This window comes from Hermetia illucens, chromosome 6 (genome assembly GCF_905115235.1).
Source record: "Hermetia illucens chromosome 6, iHerIll2.2.curated.20191125, whole genome shotgun sequence".
Lineage (NCBI taxonomy): Eukaryota > Metazoa > Arthropoda > Insecta > Diptera > Stratiomyidae > Hermetia > Hermetia illucens.
In genome coordinates, this window is record NC_051854.1 from 45,846,141 (window position 1) to 45,865,870 (window position 19,730).

The following is a 19,730-nucleotide window of genomic DNA, read 5'->3' on the forward strand; positions in this document are numbered from 1 at the left end:
CGCTCACAGGAGTTCAACTCGCTATGATATTGTGGAAAACAATGTCTGAATATTAAATTAATCTATGGCTTAAATATAAATAGAACTAAATACAAGTTTATCATTGCAGGGCGACTCATTTTTCCAAGAAAGCCAACATCGGATCTTCATCTCGTTTTCGCTTTATCATGTACGCTTCTAGCTCCTCTTCTGTGGGTGCTTTACACTCATACATGCTGTTGAAAGGTCGCTTTCTTTCATCTAGCTTCATTAGTTCTTTGACGGTAGTTTCGTGTTCTTCCTGCGCCCTCAGCGCCTGCAAAATAAGAAATGACCATAAACATTCAATTGCCCTTAATTTGTAATTCTTATAAAATGTATATACATATAATTTCGGAATAAAGACTACCGAACAGTCGCCATTTGTTAATACTAGCAAAACTACTTACCAATTTCAGTTTATCGTCTTCTTTATCTCTGCTCTTTTCCTTTCTGGACTTCTTCTTTTTGTTCTTCTTTTTCTTTGATTTTTTGTGTGACTTTCGTTCCTTTTCCTCCTCTTTTTCATCATCAGATTCTTTGTCGGATTCTGATTCAGGTGCTTCATCGCTGACAATAGTTGGAGTTTTACTGCAGCTCGGTTCGTTTGAAGGACCGGGACACTCTTCACTATTTGAAGATAACACACTTGGGACCGCTACGTTTTTATCTCCAACGCAATAAGAGTTCTAGAAAAAAAAGAATACGGAGAGATATTTGAATTTTTCAAGACAATTGAGGAAACGATTTTGGCCTTCAGTCAAAGTAAGCTCCGTCCCGAAGGAAGAGAAACCCAAATTGACAGTTCTCACTGTCACACCCTGATGATCAACGAAACGAACTGGGTCTGTTTTGATGCACCAGATTTACGAACGCATCTTGTATTTATCAGTGGCACACAATGGGAAAGGAGAAATTCGTATTACAATACTACATGATTACTCAAAAATGTTCACTTTTACGTGGGAAATGAAACCCTTCGGGACATTGCGAAATAAAGATCCATACCAAAGACCCAGCGTCTACATATCATGTTGGTTAATTCATATCCAATGTATTCAATGATTGATTGGTTGTCAGTGAGGAATCAGATAGGCCTCAGTCGGCACTCGAAATACAGATTGCTTTCGTATAAAGGGGGTCGCTCTAGTAACGAATTTCTTCCTTTCGGGGTGGATGTTTGCGTTTGAACCTATTCAGACATAAAAGCCTACATAGCAATCCAAGTCATCAAGCTTGATAAACGCTTCAACAACTGAGGTATTTAGCATTGCAACGACGAAGTCCAAGCACATCTATCACGAATTCCACAAGGGTATCGTGTTGATAACGGAGTTTTAAATCAACTAATTAAACGTTGAAATACACACATACAGGATGTGGAGAGCGTTTAATATATTAATGACAAGGATCATAATTTGCTCACCGACCAGCGAGCTCGGGTGGACAGTTGTTCGAGATATCAAATTCTACAAGCACTGTTGACTTTTGCAGCAATTGCAGGGAATCAATCGAAAGAAGTCGGGAATATCGACAGAACCTGTAGAACCTCTAGAGGCATCTACAGGTTTGAAATGTACTTCCACTAGGCATATTTAGTCCAAGAAGAAGTTGTCAGTTACATTAAACTACTCTATCGTGATTCAAAGAACAGAGTTCGGAGAATAGCAAACACATCAAAATCGTTCTGAGCATCAAGGAAGTGCCCATTGATTTAAATCATTACAGCAGCGATACATTTAAATTTTGAATGAGTGAAGGAAAAAAGCAAAGCAATATATGAGAGTAGTCTCCCTTTGTATGAATGGAAACTATTTCAAATAAAAAATAAATATTTTAAGACAACCTTAGTGGTGACGACGAACAACTCTTTTTCTCCGTTACTGAGGCTTTTATAATATCGTTGGAGGACCAAATAGAGCAAGCAAATTTCCATGTTCGAAAATTGTAAACAAGTCGGGAAACCGGAAGCTGGACGCTTCAGATACGAAAGGTTTTGTGTATTTCTTAGTACATAGCACGTGATATATGCATATATTATGTTAGAGTATCCAGTTTCGGATGATATTGACATTCATAGTCTTGAATTACAAAGAAGCAACAAGTTTGACGTATTATAACTTTGTTAGTAATAGTGCGAATTCCACCAAACTTGGTAATATCATGCTTTATATTATAGTCTACATTACTGCAAATTTCGTGAGGCTAGAATGAACTTAAGGGAGTTTTGCAACCAATTACTAACAATTATAGTAATATACTATTGTTAACTTTATTTGAACAGATATCTGTATGGAAGTTATTTCGGAGCCCAGGCACCATATAGTGGCAGCCTCCTGATTTTTTTTCAGATTTTTCGTTTGGGTAGTTTGTGAGAATGGCTCCCTTCAATAAATTATCACTTTCAACCTCACGCACTCCCCACCTTTCAAACAAATGTCAAAACTAAGATCGGAAGTACTAACCGAGACCTTTCATTTGATAACCACACATGACTATATTTGATAAAAAAAAAAAATACACTCCCCTTTTGCATGTATGGGGACCCCACTTAAATTCGACGTAAAAGGATGTAACTCACTGTATGCGTGGGCGTTCACAGTTCCCACCTTTCTACCAAATTTGGTGTCAATCGCTATAAGCGTCTCCGAGAAAAATGCGTGTGGCGGACAGACAGACAGATAATAAACCGATTTTAATAAGGTTTTGTCTTACACAAAGCAGCAGTTGCAACCAATATTTAAAAGGTTCAACATACAGACAATAGAGTCAAGTAGAATGTTCCAAGTGAAATCGCAACTTTCCAATCAAAAGATCGGAGTACATATAACGAAGATGAGCTGCATTTATAGTATTGCTTGCATGGAATACCCAAAGACGGATAAACACCAAATTTAAAGACCATATGTAAAATCTCTTACGTCTCCACTGATCGGCAGGTGCGAAATCAGAAAAGTTTATGTATCAGTTGGCGCTCAACGGATACTAGGCTTTATTCGGATGTGAGTACTTGTAACTTTCCCTTATTTAATTATTATCAACGAAGCAATAACCGATTCCGGGTTTTAGACCTTTTTTTAAAGGGAAAACGCAGTTTCAGCACTACACTAATGATCAAAAAAAAGTGGCCACCTACCTGGTGTCGAAAGAGTGTCAAATATTGTCGCCGCATGTAATATTTCGGGGTTTTTCGTAATTTTGCAATGAAGCAGGTATAAAAAGGGACATCAGAACATCAAAGGACATCAGTTCCTAACAAACAGACGAAGTGCAAGGATACAAAATTTAGAAATAGTGAAAAATCATTCAAAGGTGGAAATAGTGCTTGAAATACATTTTTAATAATTTGTCGAATTAAAATGTCTCCAAAACAGCGGTAAGTAATTATTATCATTAACTTAGTAGAAAAGGATAGTAAGAAAAAACTCATCATAATCCTGGTAGAGTCCTGGAAGCAAGCGGAGAAATCAGTTTGAAGATTAAAAATTCATATATTTGACTTATTTTCAAAAAATCATTTTGTTTGAAAAGAAACTCAAGAAAAGTGTATACATTTTTTCTACAGGCAATTAACGGAGGAAGAAAAAGGACGCATCGTAGGACTAAGCGAGTCTGGCAAATCACAACGCGAAATCGTGAGAATTTTTTAAAAATCGGATGTCGAAGTTTCGAGAAGCGGTGTGCAGCAAGTTTTGCGACGTAAACAAGCAAGCGGCAGTGTAGCACGTAAGAAAGGCTCCGGAAGACCACGAAAAATGAATAGCAAAGACACGAGAGCGTTGGAACAACACGCGCTGAGGAATCGGAAATCGTCGATCGCACAAATATCTAAAGATTTTGTGCCAGCCAGCGGAAACTTAGTAAGTCGCCACACGATTTCACGCCGTTTGAAAGATGTTGGCATTCGCAGTCGGCGCTGTCGAAAAGTTCCGGCTCTCAAACCGAGGCACAAAGCTGCAAGATTGGTTTAGGCCAAAGACCATCGAAACACCGACTGGACTAAAATCATTTGGTCGGACGAATCAAGATTTTGCCTTCGATCGGACAGGGCGCAACGCTGTCTTCGTAGGTCAGGCGAGGAATACAGTGAGGATTGCATCCAGGAAACGCAGAAAGGCAACCCTGGAATAATGGTATGGGGCTGTTTTTCCTCAAAAACAGTAGGTGTACTGCACCGGGTACCAGTGAATACAAAAATCAACTCAGCTGAATATAAAAATATTTTAGAAACATCACTGGTACCAAGTCTAGCGAGGTTCAGAACACCTCGCCTATTAACTTTCCAACAAGATAATGCACCATGCCATAAGACAAGGCTCATATCCGATTGGTTGGCCCAAAAACATATAAGGACTCTTGATTGGCCTGCTCAAAGCCCTGATTTAAATCCCATCGAAAATATATGGGACCATATTGATCGTGAGATTCACGACAAGACAATTAACAACTTAAACGAGCTATGGGAACCTGTTTTGGGTGCCTGGAATAGAATCTCCGAGGAGTATTTAGAAGTACTAATTAATTCTATGCCAAACAGAATTGATAATGTTATTAAAAATAAAGGAGGACATACCTCTTATTAATAATAAAAAATTTGTTTTTTATTTATAAATAGCCTTTACACTTCCTACCATAGTATTTGTAAAACAGATATTTGAAATTGTTATCAATTGGGGAGAAACTAGGGTTCAAGTTTGGATTTTCGGAAAAAATTTGGGTGTCCACTTTTTTTTGATCATTAGTGTATGTCATAAAAAAATAATTTTCAAATTGATGGGTATTCTATGACAGTTTTCAAAATGAAATGCCCATGCCAGTATTGGCACACCTATGAGATCCCAAATTAAGGATTACTCTCTAGAAGACTGCTGGAGTACACTGGCGAGATAATGATTGCCGCAATCTGCTGCCCTCCACAGTTTAAGCTAATTCTCAAGCATTCAAATCATTTTTTAACACTCTCTAGGCTGATAACTACCAAAAAAAAAAAATTATTGGACATATTGGACGGAAAAAACCCGAGAAACTGAATAAGACATCGTTTCTTTTGAACTTATTGGCTAACGATCGATGAAAAATTCTTGATATAATTAACTTTGGTGCTAGCAAGCCATGTTATCAGGTAATTTCATAACGCTCGCATTTGATTATAAAACGTGCAAGTGAAGCCACAAAAAGAAATAAAAGTGGAAAACAAACCGCTAAATCAAAGAACTGGTTGAATTTCTCAAAATACAAAGGAATTCGTCTATAAATCAATACTCATCAGACATCAGTTGCACCCCACAAGTATGTAACCCATCCACTCAACGTCTAGAGTTCGTGCAGATGCATCATTGTACAGTTTTTCAGATTTTTCGATTGAATAGGTTCTGAGAACGAGACCTGTTGCAGTTGTTGAGCCCTCATTCCCATAAATTTAACCCACTCTTAAAAATATGATTAATTTCGAAAAGTACTAATCGAGCTCTTTCATTTGATACTCCACATGGCCATATTTTGTGCAAAAAAATTTACAGTTCGCTGGAAACTCGCAAAATGGAAAATTCGCTTAAGCGAGACCAAGTATAGTCACGCCACCTTCACCCTGAAATGAAAAACCGCGCTAAAGCCTCAGCAAAAGGTGCAATGATCCCTCAACAGAATGAATTAAGTATTTCGATATGTACCTGTATAGATGACTAACCTGTATGAAACATATCGAGAAAAAGTACTGCAAATGACGCTGACAACAAAAAAGAATATTTATTTGCCTTTAAATAAAGAAAACCTTTAAACTCCGTGATGCTATTAACATAGTATGCTGATCCCAAGCCCAGGTAAAGGAGGAGGGTTTTAGGCAACGTACTCTGTACTATCCTCAGTAAAACAAAAATAAAATGCTGAGATCAGGGAAAGAGATAAATAGAGTATAGTTGGAGGTATTCCACTATGCTAAATCCTACCTGATCCTACCTCGACAGGCCGACCAACAAAATGCATACAATGTCGTTACGAACATGATGATCGGATTGAGTCACAGGCCTCGGAGAAATGCTAGGGCATCCACCTCAGATGCAATGGGGGAAAGGGCTTCAGAGCGCGCAATGAGGGTGGCGAGGTATAATCGATTTTGCGGACACCCATGACCTTGTACTTATGAATACATGGTTCATCAAACAATTGTCTCAAATTCCTACATTTTATAGTGGGAACAGTAAAACACAAATCGATTATATTCTCATAAGACGCCCAAATTTTACCACTGTCATTGATTGCAAAGCCTCCCTATGAGACCATCGCACCTCAACATCGGCCATTCATTGCCGTCCTGCGGGGTCACCAACCCGGGTAAGCGGCATATAAAACGAGATACTTGGCTTTGGAATGATGATGTTGAAATGAAGGTCCGTGAAAAGAAACGCCTTTACCACAAATTTCTCGACAGTAAAACGCTTGCTAATTCGCAAATTTATAAGAATGCCAACCGGGAAGCAAAGAAAGCAGTCGCTGTCATCCGAGCGAAACATTACAAAAATCTTTACGATAAATTGGACGCTCAGGATGGCGAGAGAGATTTGTATCGACTTGCTAAAAGCCGTAACGAACATACACAGGATATTGAACACTTCTGTTGCGTTAATGACAAGAACGGTACTTTGCTTACCAACCGTCGAGCCGCAACGGATAGATGGCGAGAGAAGAGCACCGTCTGACTGGCAAGAAAGTACCACTGTTCCAATATGGAAAAAGAAAGTTAGTCCAGCAGAATGTTCAAATTATCGTCCAATCCGGTTACAATCTCATACCATAAAGATTTTTGAACGCATTCCTGACAACCGTATACGCGAAATCATTCAAATAATCGTGAATCAAGCCGAATTTGTCAAAAACTGCGGAACTACTCACGCGATACACGCTGCGCGGTTACTCATGGAGAAACACTGTGAGACGCATCGCCCTCTTTACATTGCATTTCTGGATCTAGAGAAAGCGTTTGACAACACTTAGTGCCAGAAGAACTCGTGCGATGGGTTTAATTACTCTACCACGATTCGAAAAGTAAAGTTCAAAATATGGCGTGTGCACTAAAACCGTTTCGTGTCTCTGTTGGTGTTCATCAAGGAAGCGCCCTCTCACCATTCCTCTTTGCTCTTGTTATGGACACCGTCACATGGGACATCCAACGTCCAGTACCCCACACACTGCTTTATCCAGATAATGTTTTTCTAGCATCTAATAGCAATAATGACCTCGAGCAACTTGTCCAGAAATGGAATGATCGCCTCATGCAACACGGTCTCAGATTGAATCTAAACTGAATTTTTGACGACCGATCCCCATGAAACAGGCACAATCACTGTCAGCGCCAATGATCTGCCCAGAATTGAGCGATTTAAATACCTCAGATCAACGCTATCAGCCATTGGAGAATTGCATTATGAAATTGCTTCACGCATTAACACAACCTGGGTGAAGTGGTGTTCCACAACTGGTGTTCTTTGTAATCGACGTATCAACGAACGTCTCAAATCTAAAACTACACTAGAAAAGACAATGACGGCATCTTGCGGTAATGGAGACAAAGATGTTGCGTTGGACTAGGGGTGTGATATGTTTTGATCACATCCGAAATGAGGATATCCGCGATCGTTATGGGGTTGCACTGATTGTGGAAAAATTGCGAGAGAGGCCTCTTCGATGGTATGGTCACGCAATTCGTGCTAACGAGCATTCACTTGCCAATATTGGTCTGAACATCGAAGTCGATAGTAAACGACCAAAAGGCAGGCCGAAACAACGGTGGCTTGATATCCTGAATGGGGATTTAAAAGCCTCGAGGTTGCATCCAAATCAGGCATTCGATAGAGCCAAATGGCAAAGCCGATTACGACGAGCCGACGCCGCTTGTAAAGGGGACAAAGGCTGAAGAAAAAAAAGAATACTTTTTAAGGTTTTGTGTAAAACAAAACCTTATTAAAATCGATTCAATGTCTGTCTGTCTGTCACACGCATTTTTCTCCAAAACGGCTAAACCGATCCGAACGAAATTTGGTGGACAGATGGGAACTATGAAATCCCACGCATACAGTGAGTGGCATAAATTTAGGTGGAGTTTAAAGGGGGGCTCCCCATACATGCAAAGGGGGGATTCAAAAATTTTTTTCACCGGATATAGTTGTGTAGGGTATCAAATGAAAGGCCTCGATTTGTACTTTCCGAAACTGACATTAGTTTTGGCATAAATTGCAAAGTGCGTGAGTAAGGAGTGAAAATGTACGCACTTGAAGTGAGACAGGACTCATTTTCGGAAACTACCCAGCCTAAAAATCCGAAAAAAATCAGGGTGGTGCGTCTAGATGGAATCTAGGCCTCAAAATATGTCCCATTCCGATATCTGCTCAAATAAACTTGCTAATAGTATATTACTACTTTATAGAAATTTACTGAAAACCCCCCTTACGTTCATCCTAGGGCTTCCGAATTTTGTACCAACATAGAGGACAATATTTCGTATATATGTGCTAAATTTCATGGAAATCAGGCAATTAACGCCAAAGTTATAGCAGTTCAAACTTAGCAATTTCGCATGAGTTTACTGCTTCCAAAGCCATGCAAATCAGATGCTGACGTCATAATTACCCGCGCACGGTTGTTGTCAGCCAACAGAGCCTACTTCAGCTTACAAAGACTGTTCCGCTCGAAACGTCTCACCATAGGGTCAAAGCTCTTACTGTACAAGACTATGATCTTGCCAGTCCTCATGTATTCCTCGGAAACTTGGGTTCTTAGCAAGAAAAATTGCGAACTCTTGGCCGCGTTCGAGAGAAGAATCCTCCGAAGAATTTTTGGCCCCCTACATGAGGATGGACGATTCCGTAGCCTACACAATGACGAAATCTGTGAGCGATACCATGACCGTCCGGTTGTGGATAAAATCCGGCTCAATAGGTTACGGTGGGCGGGTCACTTAATCCGTATGGATGAAGATGATCCCACCCGGAAAGTCTATAAGGGCAATATCTATGGTAGGAAAAGAAGACGAAGCAGACCCTGCCTAAGATGGAGCGATGGCGTGGGCCAGGACGCCAGACAGCTTTTAGGGATATCGAATTGGTGGACCTCGGCGCAAAACCGGGATGTCTGGAGTTCCTTATTAAGGCAGGCCTAGACCGGATACCGGTTGTTGCGCCGTTGATGATGATGATGATGATGATGAATTGACATTCGAGTGGAATATTAAAGTCACATTTATGAAGAATCTATTTATCTGCAGCCCTTTTTAAGGTTTTTTGTAAAACACTTATGTGAAATCTAATCTTCCCATTCCGGTATCTGCTCAAAAAATTTACTAATGGTATATTATCAACTTTTAGAAATAGACTAAAAAACTCTCCTTAAGTTCATCCTAAGTGTACCAAATTTTGCACCGACATAGAGGACAGCCTTGTGCATACACATGCCAGGTTTCATGAAAATCCAACTATTGGTGGGAAAGTTATAGCAGTTCAAACTTATCAATTTCGTGCTAATTAACAGCATTCTAAGCCATACAAATAAGATGCTGACGTCATAATTAACGAGTATAATTGAAATTCGAGTGAAATATTAAAATTCCATTCAAGAAGAATCTAATTCTCCCTAGCCCTTTTTTATATTTGATGTTGGTTAAATTGTTGGCATTTTCTAATAATATTAAACTCAGAGTGTGAAGCGTATGAGGTTGACCATTATCAACACAGGGCTTTCCATCAAATGATTTACTTAAATCGCTTTCTAGAATATGGAGGGCAATGGAATTTTTAGCTATATTACACGGAGCTGTCGTGCACTCGTCGCTTCTCACATCTTTTTCTTTTTCTTCAGCCTTCAGTTCACAAGCGGGGTCGACTCGTCGTGATCGGTTTCGTCATTTTATTTTATCAAATGCCTGATCGGGATGTAATCGCGAGACCTTTAAATCCAGCGTATCAGGCCACCATTGTTTTGGCCGGCTTTTTGGTTGCTTACCATTGCTTTCGATGTTCTGACCAATGTGTGTGTGTGTATGGTGGGGGAGATGCTACAGCTTCTGAGCACTCAGGCCGTGTTGGCCCATTGTACTCGCCTCCCCCGTTCTGACCAATACTGGTTGATGAATTCTCGTTAGGGTGAATTACGTGACCACACCATCGAAAACGCCTCTCTCGCAGTCTACGATCGGTGCAAACCCATATCGATCGCGGATATTCTCATTCCAAACGTAATCAAAACGTGTCACGCCACCAGTGCAATGCAACATCTTCGCCCCATTACCGCAAGACGCCGTTCATTGTCCTTTATAGTCGACCAACACTCAGAACTATAGAGAGCGGCAGACGGACGACATTGCAGTAAATTTTAGATTTGGGGCGTGCGCTGATACGTCGATCACAAAGAACACCAGTTGGGGAATGCCACTTCATCCAGGTTGCATTAATGCGTGAAACAATTTCATTACGCAGTTCTCCATTGGCTGATAGCATTGACTAGAAATATTTAAATCGCTCAGTACTGGCAATGGCAGTAACCTGCCCTTCGAGATATTAAAATCGCTCAGTTCTTGCAATGGCAGTAACCTGCCCAGAACTGAGCGATTTCAATATCTCGGGTCAATGCTTTCAATGCATGGAGAACTACGTTATGCTGCTAACATAGGGAAACACAAAACCTTTTATACCTGAAGCGTCAAGCTTCCGGTTTCCCGACTTGTTTATACTTGAGCACGTATCGGTATGACAGGAATTTTGCAGCCGAGACACCGTACAGTGACACCATCGTTATGTTTTTAAGATTTTCAAATTAGGTAATTTCGGAGAATAAGAAATAATAAATAATAGGCCAGATAAAAGCAGCAGGATCACTCTCAAGACCATTCGACATCAACAACGGTCTACGACAAGGGGATGCCCTGTCGTGCGTCCTCTTTAACCTGGCCCTCGAGAAAGTGATCCGTGATGCCAAGGTAAATGCAAGAGGTACGATCCTCTTCAAGTCCACCCAACTACTGGCCTATGCTGACGATATCGACATCATAGGAAGAACCACCCGAGACGTACAAACTACTTTCATCCAGATCGAGCAGACGGCGCGAGATCTTGGGCTGCACATCAATGAAGGCAAGACAAAATATATGGTGACAACGTCAGCACCGAAGACGAATCAACCAACAACATCAGACCGCACTGGTCAAACACGAAGAAGAATAAGGATAGGAGAATACAACTTTGAGACTGTTGACAATTTCTCCTATCTAGGGTCGAAAATCACAACCGATAACAGCTACGATGATAAAATCCGCGCACGGTTGTTGTCAGCCAACAGAGCCTATTTCAGCTTACAAAGACTGTTCCGCTCGAAACGTCTCACCATAGGGTCAAAGCTCTTACTGTACAAGACTACGATCTTGTATTCCTCGGAGACTTGGGTTCTTAGCAAGAAAAATTGCGAACTATTGGCCGCGTTCGAGAGAAGAATCCTCCGAAGAATTTTTGGTCCCCTACATGAGGATGGACGATTCCGTAGCCTACACAATGACGAAATCTATGAGCGATACCATGACCGTCAGGTTGTGGATAAAATCCGGCTGAATAGGTTACGGTGGGCGGGTCACTTAATCCGTCTGGATGAGGATGATCCCACCCGGAAAGTCTATAAGGGCGATATCTATGGTAGAAAAAGAAGGCGAGGCAGACCCTGCCTAAGATGGAGCGATGGCGTAGGTCACGACGCCAGACAGCTTTTAGGGATATCGAATTGGTGGAACTCGGCGCTAAACCGGGATGTCTGGAGTTCGTTATTAAGGCAGGCCTCGACCGGATACCGGTTGTCGCGCCGTTAATGATGACAGCCATTTGAAAAAATTATAAAAATTTCCGTGAGCGCAAAAACTAACCGAAATTAAAACGTATTACGTCGGTTTTCTGCGCTAATATTGCAATACTTTAATACATACCTTAATAAAAGAGTAGCAGCACTTGTACCCCCACTTGCCACCACTCCAGTACGAACCCCAGACAGCTGTGTGATTGTTGATGTAAACATCTTCCTCGTATATGCTCTTCGCCTTTTGCTTCTCCTGCCCTTTGATGACTTTTCCGCTTCTAGAATATTCCACATATTCTTCGCTTTGAGCGAGCAGTAGAGCTTTTGGCGGTGCATCCAGATGCTCCTCGCCACCGTATTTGCCTAGAATTGTGTCTTTGGTCTAAAATAAAAGAAGGGAAATGCCATAAGTATTAAAGCTTCTATCGATAGTGATTATAACCAACTCACGGCTGATTTAAATTGATCTTTCTTCTTAACGTACTCCTGTTGGAGGAGTTCTAATTTGGTAGGTTCAGCTAAAAGATGTACGTCAACACCTTTCTCGTAAGCCTCCCATGCGAATAATTGCGCTTTGGCATGCTTTTGTGTGTCTCCTGTGAACCGGACGAAGTTTTCACCAGCAAAATCGGACCTGAAACGTAAAGAATTTAAAGTTGAGACAGTTCAAGCAGTTTCTGTTATTTTAAAAAATGCACAAGTCACTTACTCTTCAGATTTAGATTGTGGGTGCGGGTTATCCCTCATGGAACGTGTTTTAGGGTCGTAGTAAGCCGAATTCAAATCCAAATTCCTTAAATACTTCGCCGTATCTTCACGAATACGCAGATTTCGCACTGTAATACGCTGTTTCGAGTCCACTTTTGTACCAGGCATGTCTACTTCATCGACGTATTTGTCGTCGTCACCTTCTTCATCTGAAATTTCTGCATTTGGATCTGAAATGATTTGATATTCATGCGAATCGTTAGCACCTCTTCAAAGAGAATAAATCGAGTTTAAACATTTGTAAGTTGGTAATTAGACTTACTGTCCTTTAGTTTCTCTGCTTTGAGTTGTCGTTTGGCTTCCTCGACCTTTTCGAACTCCTCCACAATGTCTTTGTGGTTTGCGGGGTCGTAGCCATTCCAGCGGTCCCTTTTGCCGTCGTAATCACCGTGAGCGCTGTCTTGAATGTACTCATCGTGAGCTACTATAACTTCCGCGTACTTAGCCATGACTTTCCGTGGTCGCTCGAGGCAATCTTTCCTTTTGTGCGTCATAGCGCCACAATTCTCGCACGCCCCTATTGGAAAAATGATTGAGTTATCCAATGCATTATATTATAATCTCGTTTTACGCACCTTTCCTGAACTTTGTGATAGTCTTGCTTGTGTCCACCCCTTTCTTGTGGATCACCGTGTCTTTCACGGTTGTTTCCTCTTCTTCATTCTGTGGGCGTTGATGCTTGAGTGTCGGTCCACTTGCCCCATAGTACCATGGCGCGCTAGCAATGTACTGAGGTATGTGAGGGTTTATATCGCGACCTTCCTCATCGACCGCAGCTGGTGCTGTGCCAGCTTTTCGAGCCTCCTCTAGCTCCTTAGCTTTCCGCCAATCTTCGCGTGATTTCTTCTTGGGTTCCTCCTCGTTACTCTTGTCGTGGATGATTTTCGAGACCGACGGTCTCGGCACTACCGAAGACATAGTGGAATGCTACCCGGACAGATCTAATAGAAGCAAAACAGCAAAACCAAACAACGAAAATACCCCAAGCCCAATACACAACGTTGTCAACTTGACAATCAGCTGAGATCACATTTACGACTTGGCCCGTTTTCGCTTGAAATTGGAATTCGAATTCCCGTGCTGGCCGGGTTTTGGTAACTGTGAAGTGGCATCCGTCAGCGATAAGAAGAAGACCAAGTATGTTTGGATGTAAATATTTGTACGTGATGTTTATTTTCTAGTGTAGAAATCAATGTGAAATTGTTGCTTATTGAAAATGGACGAAAGTGCTAAAAGCCCGACTTCAGATCAAGAAACTTCTGTGCCAATTGTGAAGGAAGAGGAAATAGAAGCGGAAAAAAGAAGTGAAAATGAGGACAGTGAACGGACGGCAACGACCGCGGGCGATGCTGATGAGAGAATTTCACTGCTGGAGAAGGAAATTTCACAAATGCAATTACTGCTGACACAGAAGGATGAATTGGCGTCGCTGTACGACCGCGAAAAGAAGATTTTGGAAAAGGAGAAATGTGCGGTAAGTTTAGGCGGGTGAGTTGGCAGCTGGTCCGGAATGTGGGAGTGGGTACGGGCCTGAAGCCATGGGTAGCGGACAATTACCAATATGGTTTTGCAAAGCACTTACTGGTCTCCATGAAGGTCTTTACTTGTATATGTTTCCTGAATGTCTTCTGAATCCGAAAATTGGAATCTATTCTGTGATGTTGATAGAGTTTGCTTCCGGGAATTCAATTTCTCTGCCTTCTTGACACGCTTCTTATTCTGTTTTCATTGGTTGGAAGTGGAGTGTGTTGACGGTGAGAAGCTGGACTTGCACTTATTATCTCTATCATTAGAAGTGCAAAAGACTACTTTCTTGGAAAGGTCATATCTTGAAACAACTTTAAAAACATTCCCCGTTCTGGGGCCTTTTATTATTCTTCTCTTATTTCGCCTGCATTGAACAGTGTTTGTGACTGCATTTTACGCTTTTGAGTGGGGCCTTATGCTTATGAAATTATCGGAAATTGCCTTCATTATACCCTGAAAACTGATACTAAATGCCATTGCCAATGAATTTACGAAAAATATTGTCCATCGCTTGCGCCCTTTTCCCCACCTTTCTGGTAGCAAATAATTCCGCGTTGAAAAAAGGGTTCATCCTTTGAGGCCAAGAAAGAATCAAGCCAACTTTTGATACCTTGCGCGGAAGTAAAGCGCGTTCCAGTGAGTGCGTTTTGCATTGAACGAAATAAATGGTACTCGGTAGGCGCCAATGCTGGTGAATCCGGCGGGTGAGGTAAAAGTTTACAGCCACTATCCTCCAGATAATTTTTGAAGGCTGACCGACCAACACTTTTGCATTGCTGATCACCAAATCAATAGTTGAAGTAAGTTCTAGAGGCCTACAGAAACTAGAGCTATAAGGAGCGTGCCTGATTAAGTTTTCCTTAAAATATTACCTGCTTTATTTGGCATATTACAGTTCCAGGGTTGGTGTTTTGAATTTAAATGTCCACAATTTAAATGCTTACTCTTAAATTAGCACAGTCACAAGCCTCGGATAAATGCTAGGGCGTCCACCTCAGTCGACGCGGCAGGACGGGCCCCGGTCCTGTCGAGAAATGGGCAAGGGTTCTTGACGCATGGACGGCGTCAGGACGTAAGCAAGTTAGTCCGTACAAAACGAATACGTGTCTGCACGCTAAATGTTGGTACCTTAACTTGATGGTCTGGTGCCAAAGGCTGCGATATTGAACGCGAACGCGTTAAAAATGGCTATAAACTTCTCCATTTTCGTAGCCCACACACTCAATATGGTGTTGGCATTACTATCTCAGAGGGTTTCCGTGATGCCAGTAAAAAACTCGAACGATTTGATGATCGGCTGATGAAACTCACCATTATATCAGCTGATCGCTTCACTTCTTCACTGCGTACGCACCACAGACAGGTGGACCTGATGCGGAGAAAGATGCCTTTTGGCAACTTCTCGATGAAAAGATTTGTCACGTGCCTGCTGACGACTATATCATCATTGCCGGCGACCTTCATGGTCATGTGGGTGAAAAGCAGACGATAACAGGTGTCATTGGGGAAAGGGGGTGTGCAATGAGGGTGGCGGGGTATAATCGATTTTGCGGACACCCATGACCTTGTACTTATGAATACATGGTTTATCAAACGATTGTCTCATCTTCCTACATTTTATAGTGGGAACAGTAAAACGCAAACCGACTATATTCTCATAAGACGCCGACATTTTACCATTTTCACTGACTGCGAAGTCGTTCCCTATGAGACCATCGCACCTAAACATCGGCTATTCATTGCCGTCCTGCGAATGAAGCCACCGATAAAAATGCGTGAGGAACGCACTGGCTCGCGGCGCATCAAATGGTGGCGATTTGGTGAGAAGAAAAAAGAAACCATCTCACTCACACGATTACCGACCATTACGAATGTGGAAGAATCGTGGAACCAAATGAAAGACACGATCAACAAAGCGGCCTCTGCAACTCTCGGAATCACCAAGCCGGGTAAGCGGTACATCAATCGAGATACTTGGCTTTGGAATGATGATGTTGAAATGAAGGTCCGTGAAAAGAAACGCCTCTATCACAAATTTTTTCGACGATAAAACGCTTGCTTATTGGCAAATTTATAAGAATGCCAATCGAGAAGCAAACAAAGCAGTCGCTGTCACCCGAGTGGACCATAACAAAACTCTTTACGATAAACTGGACACTCGGGATGACGAGAGAGATCTGTATCAACTTGCTAAAAGCCGTAATGAACGTACACAGGATATCGAACACTTCTGTTGCGTTAATGACAAGAACGGTACTTTGTCGAGCCGCAACGGAAAGATGGCTAGAATACTTCGAGCAGATTTCAACTGAAGAATTTGCTCATCATCCACTTCCTCAATGATTGCCGACATTTGGACCAGTACCACCTGTCAGCGAAACATCAGTATTTGTTCAATATAAAACATCACTGCCACTATTATGGGTGCTCAGAGGTGGCGGTGAGGAAGATGGGGCGGCAACCCTATCGGTCAAACCAAAACCAAGTGGCCGAGGAGAACCTCCATAGTGGTGGCACCGGGAGACGCTGTACTCACTTTGGTTTGCCGGCCGTGATGCAGTAGGCGAATGCTCCAAAGGCCCAATCAGGGCGATCAGACCCGAGTCTGCACGGGGACTCATCTGAAGTGGCAAATTGGTCACGAAACCTTACCAGGGGTATACTGGTACCATGGGAACCGGGAAAGCCCCTGGACTCACATACTTCGGGTGAACTCCTGTTGTATGTGAGGACAGCTCGGTTATTTGCGGTTGGCCCCCCTAGTGGAAGTTTCATGGTGGTTGTGGTTGTGCTCAAGCGAGAAGAGACCTTCGGGCCTCGACGTGGTGTTGCATATCAACACGGGTGCCGTACTCCTTAGTTCGGTAGAGATTTAGGCAGGTCTTGTATCCACCAGTATGAATGCTAAGCCATGCACTTGGTATAGACTGGTACCGTTGTTGCTTGTCTCAGCGGGGCTTTGATTGTGGTCACAAAATCAATCCGTGTCCTAAAGATGCCGTGGGATTAAGTCTTCCAGACAGGTGCTCACGTAAAACCCTCAAGGACTTAACTGTCAGCGCAACTGAAGTCGAGGAAGCAATAAAACGAATAAAATCGGGGAAAGCCACAGAACCGGACGACATCGCATCTGAGCTCTGGAAAGCGAAAAGCTGGGACCCAACACTGTGGTTCAGTGAATTCTTTAACCGGGTTATTCAGGAAGGAAGAACACCATCTGACTGGCAAGAAAGTACCACTGTTCCAATATGGAAAAAGAAAGGTAGTCCAGCAGAATGTTCAAATTACCGTCTGATTCGGTTACTTTCCCATACCATGAAGATTTTTGAACGCATTCTTGACAACCGTATACGCGAAATCGTTGAAATAACCATGAATCAAGCCGGATTTGTCAGAAAATGCGGAACTATTGGCACAATATACGCTGCGCGGTTACTTATGGAGAAACACCGTGAGAAGCATCGCTTTCTTTACATTGCATTTCTGGATCTAGAGAGAGCGTTTGATCGTGTGCCACACGAACTCATCTGGTATGCTTTAGGACAACACTTAGTGCCAGAAGAACGTTGGGTTCATTTGCTCTACTACGATCCGAAAAGTAAAGTTCGAAGTATGGCGGGTGTATCAAAACCGCTTCGTGTCTTTGTTGGTGTTCATCAAGAAAGCGGCCTCTCATGACTCCTCTTTACTCTTGTTATGAACACCGTCACACGGTGCATCCAACGTCCAGCACCCTACACACTGCTTTATGCAGATGATGTTTTCCTAGCATCTGATAGCAAAAATGATCTCGAGCAACTTGTTCAAAAATGGAATGATCGCCTCATGCAACACGGTCTCAGATTGAATTTAAACTAAACTGAATTTTTGACGACCGATCCCCATGAAACAGGCACAATCACTGTCAGCGGCAGTGATCTGCCCAAAATTGAGCGATTTAAATATCTTGAGTCAACGCTATCAGCCAATGGAGAACTGCGTTATGAAATTGCTTCACGCATTAACGCAACCTGGATGAAGTGGCGTCCCACAACTGGTGTTCTTTGTGATCGACGTATCAACAAATGTCTTAAATCTAAAATTTACCACAAAGTCGTCCGTCCTGTCGCTCTTTATGGTTCTGAGTGTTGGCTGACTATAAAAGACAATGAACGGCGTCTTGCGGGAATGAAGATGAAAATGTTGTGTTGGACTAGTTGCGTGACACGTTTTGATCACATCCGAAATGAGGATATTCGCGATGGCTATGGGGTTGCATCGATCGTGGAAAAATTGCGAGAGAGGCGTCTTCGATACTATGGTCACGCAATTCGTGTTAACGAGAATTCACTTGCCAAGATTGGTCTGAATATCGCGAGTCGATGGTAAACGATCGAAAGGCAAGCCGAGACAACGGTGGCTTGATGCGCTGGATGGGGATTAAAAAGCCTCGAGATTGCACCCAGATCAGGCATTCGATAGAGTCAAAAGTCGAAACCGATCACAACGAGTCGATCCCGCCTGTGAACGGCACAAAGGCTGAATAAAAGAGAATCCATTTGGTTTCTTCAGCGGGAGCATTGTCCTCGGGCACCCAATAAAGCGTCCTTATAGCATGCCAGGAGACGTAGCCCATACGATAAGTGATAGTTTTCTTCATACGATAAGTGATAGTCTTCCCTTAAATTTTCCTCGGGGTTAGATTTCGTTGTAGTCACATAATTTTGTATGTTCTTCAGCTACGGTATGCAGTACATCTCCTCACCAGCATATCCTTTTGACGACCGATACGTTGTGGTATGCAAAGGGGCCTTCCCCTTGGTTATTCGTCTCACGTCAAACCCCTTAGTCTTAATCTTCGACAAGTTTTCTAGCTGAGTCGTCGATATTCCTTCCATCCCTGAAACCATCATATTTGTTTGTTTCCTGTTAAAAGCAATTTTTGAAGCAGGTCCTCTGCTCTCTTGCTTCTCTAGCTTCGCTGGTCTACTAGGCAACAGATGACAACCATATGCCCATTCTTTATCTTTATCTGAATCACGGTTGTCGGAAGAAAGGCACCAGAGTGTACCAGCGTGGGCTCTCGCGATATATAAGCCACTGTTATCCAGTAGTTAACTTATTTTTTTAGTTAACTAATTATTCAATTAATCGTTGATTCAGCTGTTAACGATCGTCTAACAATTGATTATTCGTATCCATGAGTAACCATCTCATTTTGAAGGTTTTGTGCGAAAAAAAAACCTTATTAGAATCGATTCGATGTCTGTCTGTCCGTCTTTGTCTTTTTTTGCCGATTAAGGGTGGAAAGCTACCGCTGGCTTCTGCCACACGCTTGTGTGGGATTCTTATCCACTAACACCATCTCTGCACTTTGGAAATATGGCGAATCATCATGTCCAAATCGATACAGATATGCTCGATAACCTCCGTGTCCGCTCAAAAACTGGGTTAATTCAAAACCTACCTCGCCGTGGGATCGTTCGATCCATTTCCGGATATCCCGTATAATTCTGTGAGTCCAGCGGCCTTTTTCTGACTCGTCACATTTCTCCTGCCATTCCGCGATAGTTTCAGTTCGTGCGAACTGTCGCCGACGAGGAGGAGATTCTCCG

The 19,730-nt window shown here is 42.3% G+C and overlaps 2 protein-coding genes across 2 annotated transcripts in view; one reads left to right on the forward strand and one right to left on the reverse strand.

Moving 5' to 3' along the window:
• LOC119659386 (pre-mRNA-splicing factor Slu7) lies at positions 1-13,680 on the reverse strand. Its single transcript, XM_038067445.1, has 7 exons — positions 13,185-13,680; positions 12,872-13,126; positions 12,551-12,779; positions 12,292-12,475; positions 11,972-12,223; positions 429-707; positions 1-295 (listed from the first exon to the last, which is right to left on the reverse strand). Exons 1-7 carry the CDS (start codon positions 13,525-13,527, stop codon positions 116-118), a joined length of 1,722 nt encoding a protein of 573 aa, XP_037923373.1. The 5' UTR covers positions 13,528-13,680; the 3' UTR covers positions 1-115.
• Positions 13,677-19,730, forward strand: part of LOC119659385 (coiled-coil domain-containing protein 186) — a 23,591-nt gene continuing 17,537 nt past the window's right edge. Inside the window, exon 1 of the mRNA XM_038067444.1 lies at positions 13,677-14,083. Coding sequence (XP_037923372.1) covers positions 13,826-14,083 — 258 coding nt within the window. The 5' untranslated portion in view covers positions 13,677-13,825. The remainder of the gene's footprint in view (positions 14,084-19,730) is intronic.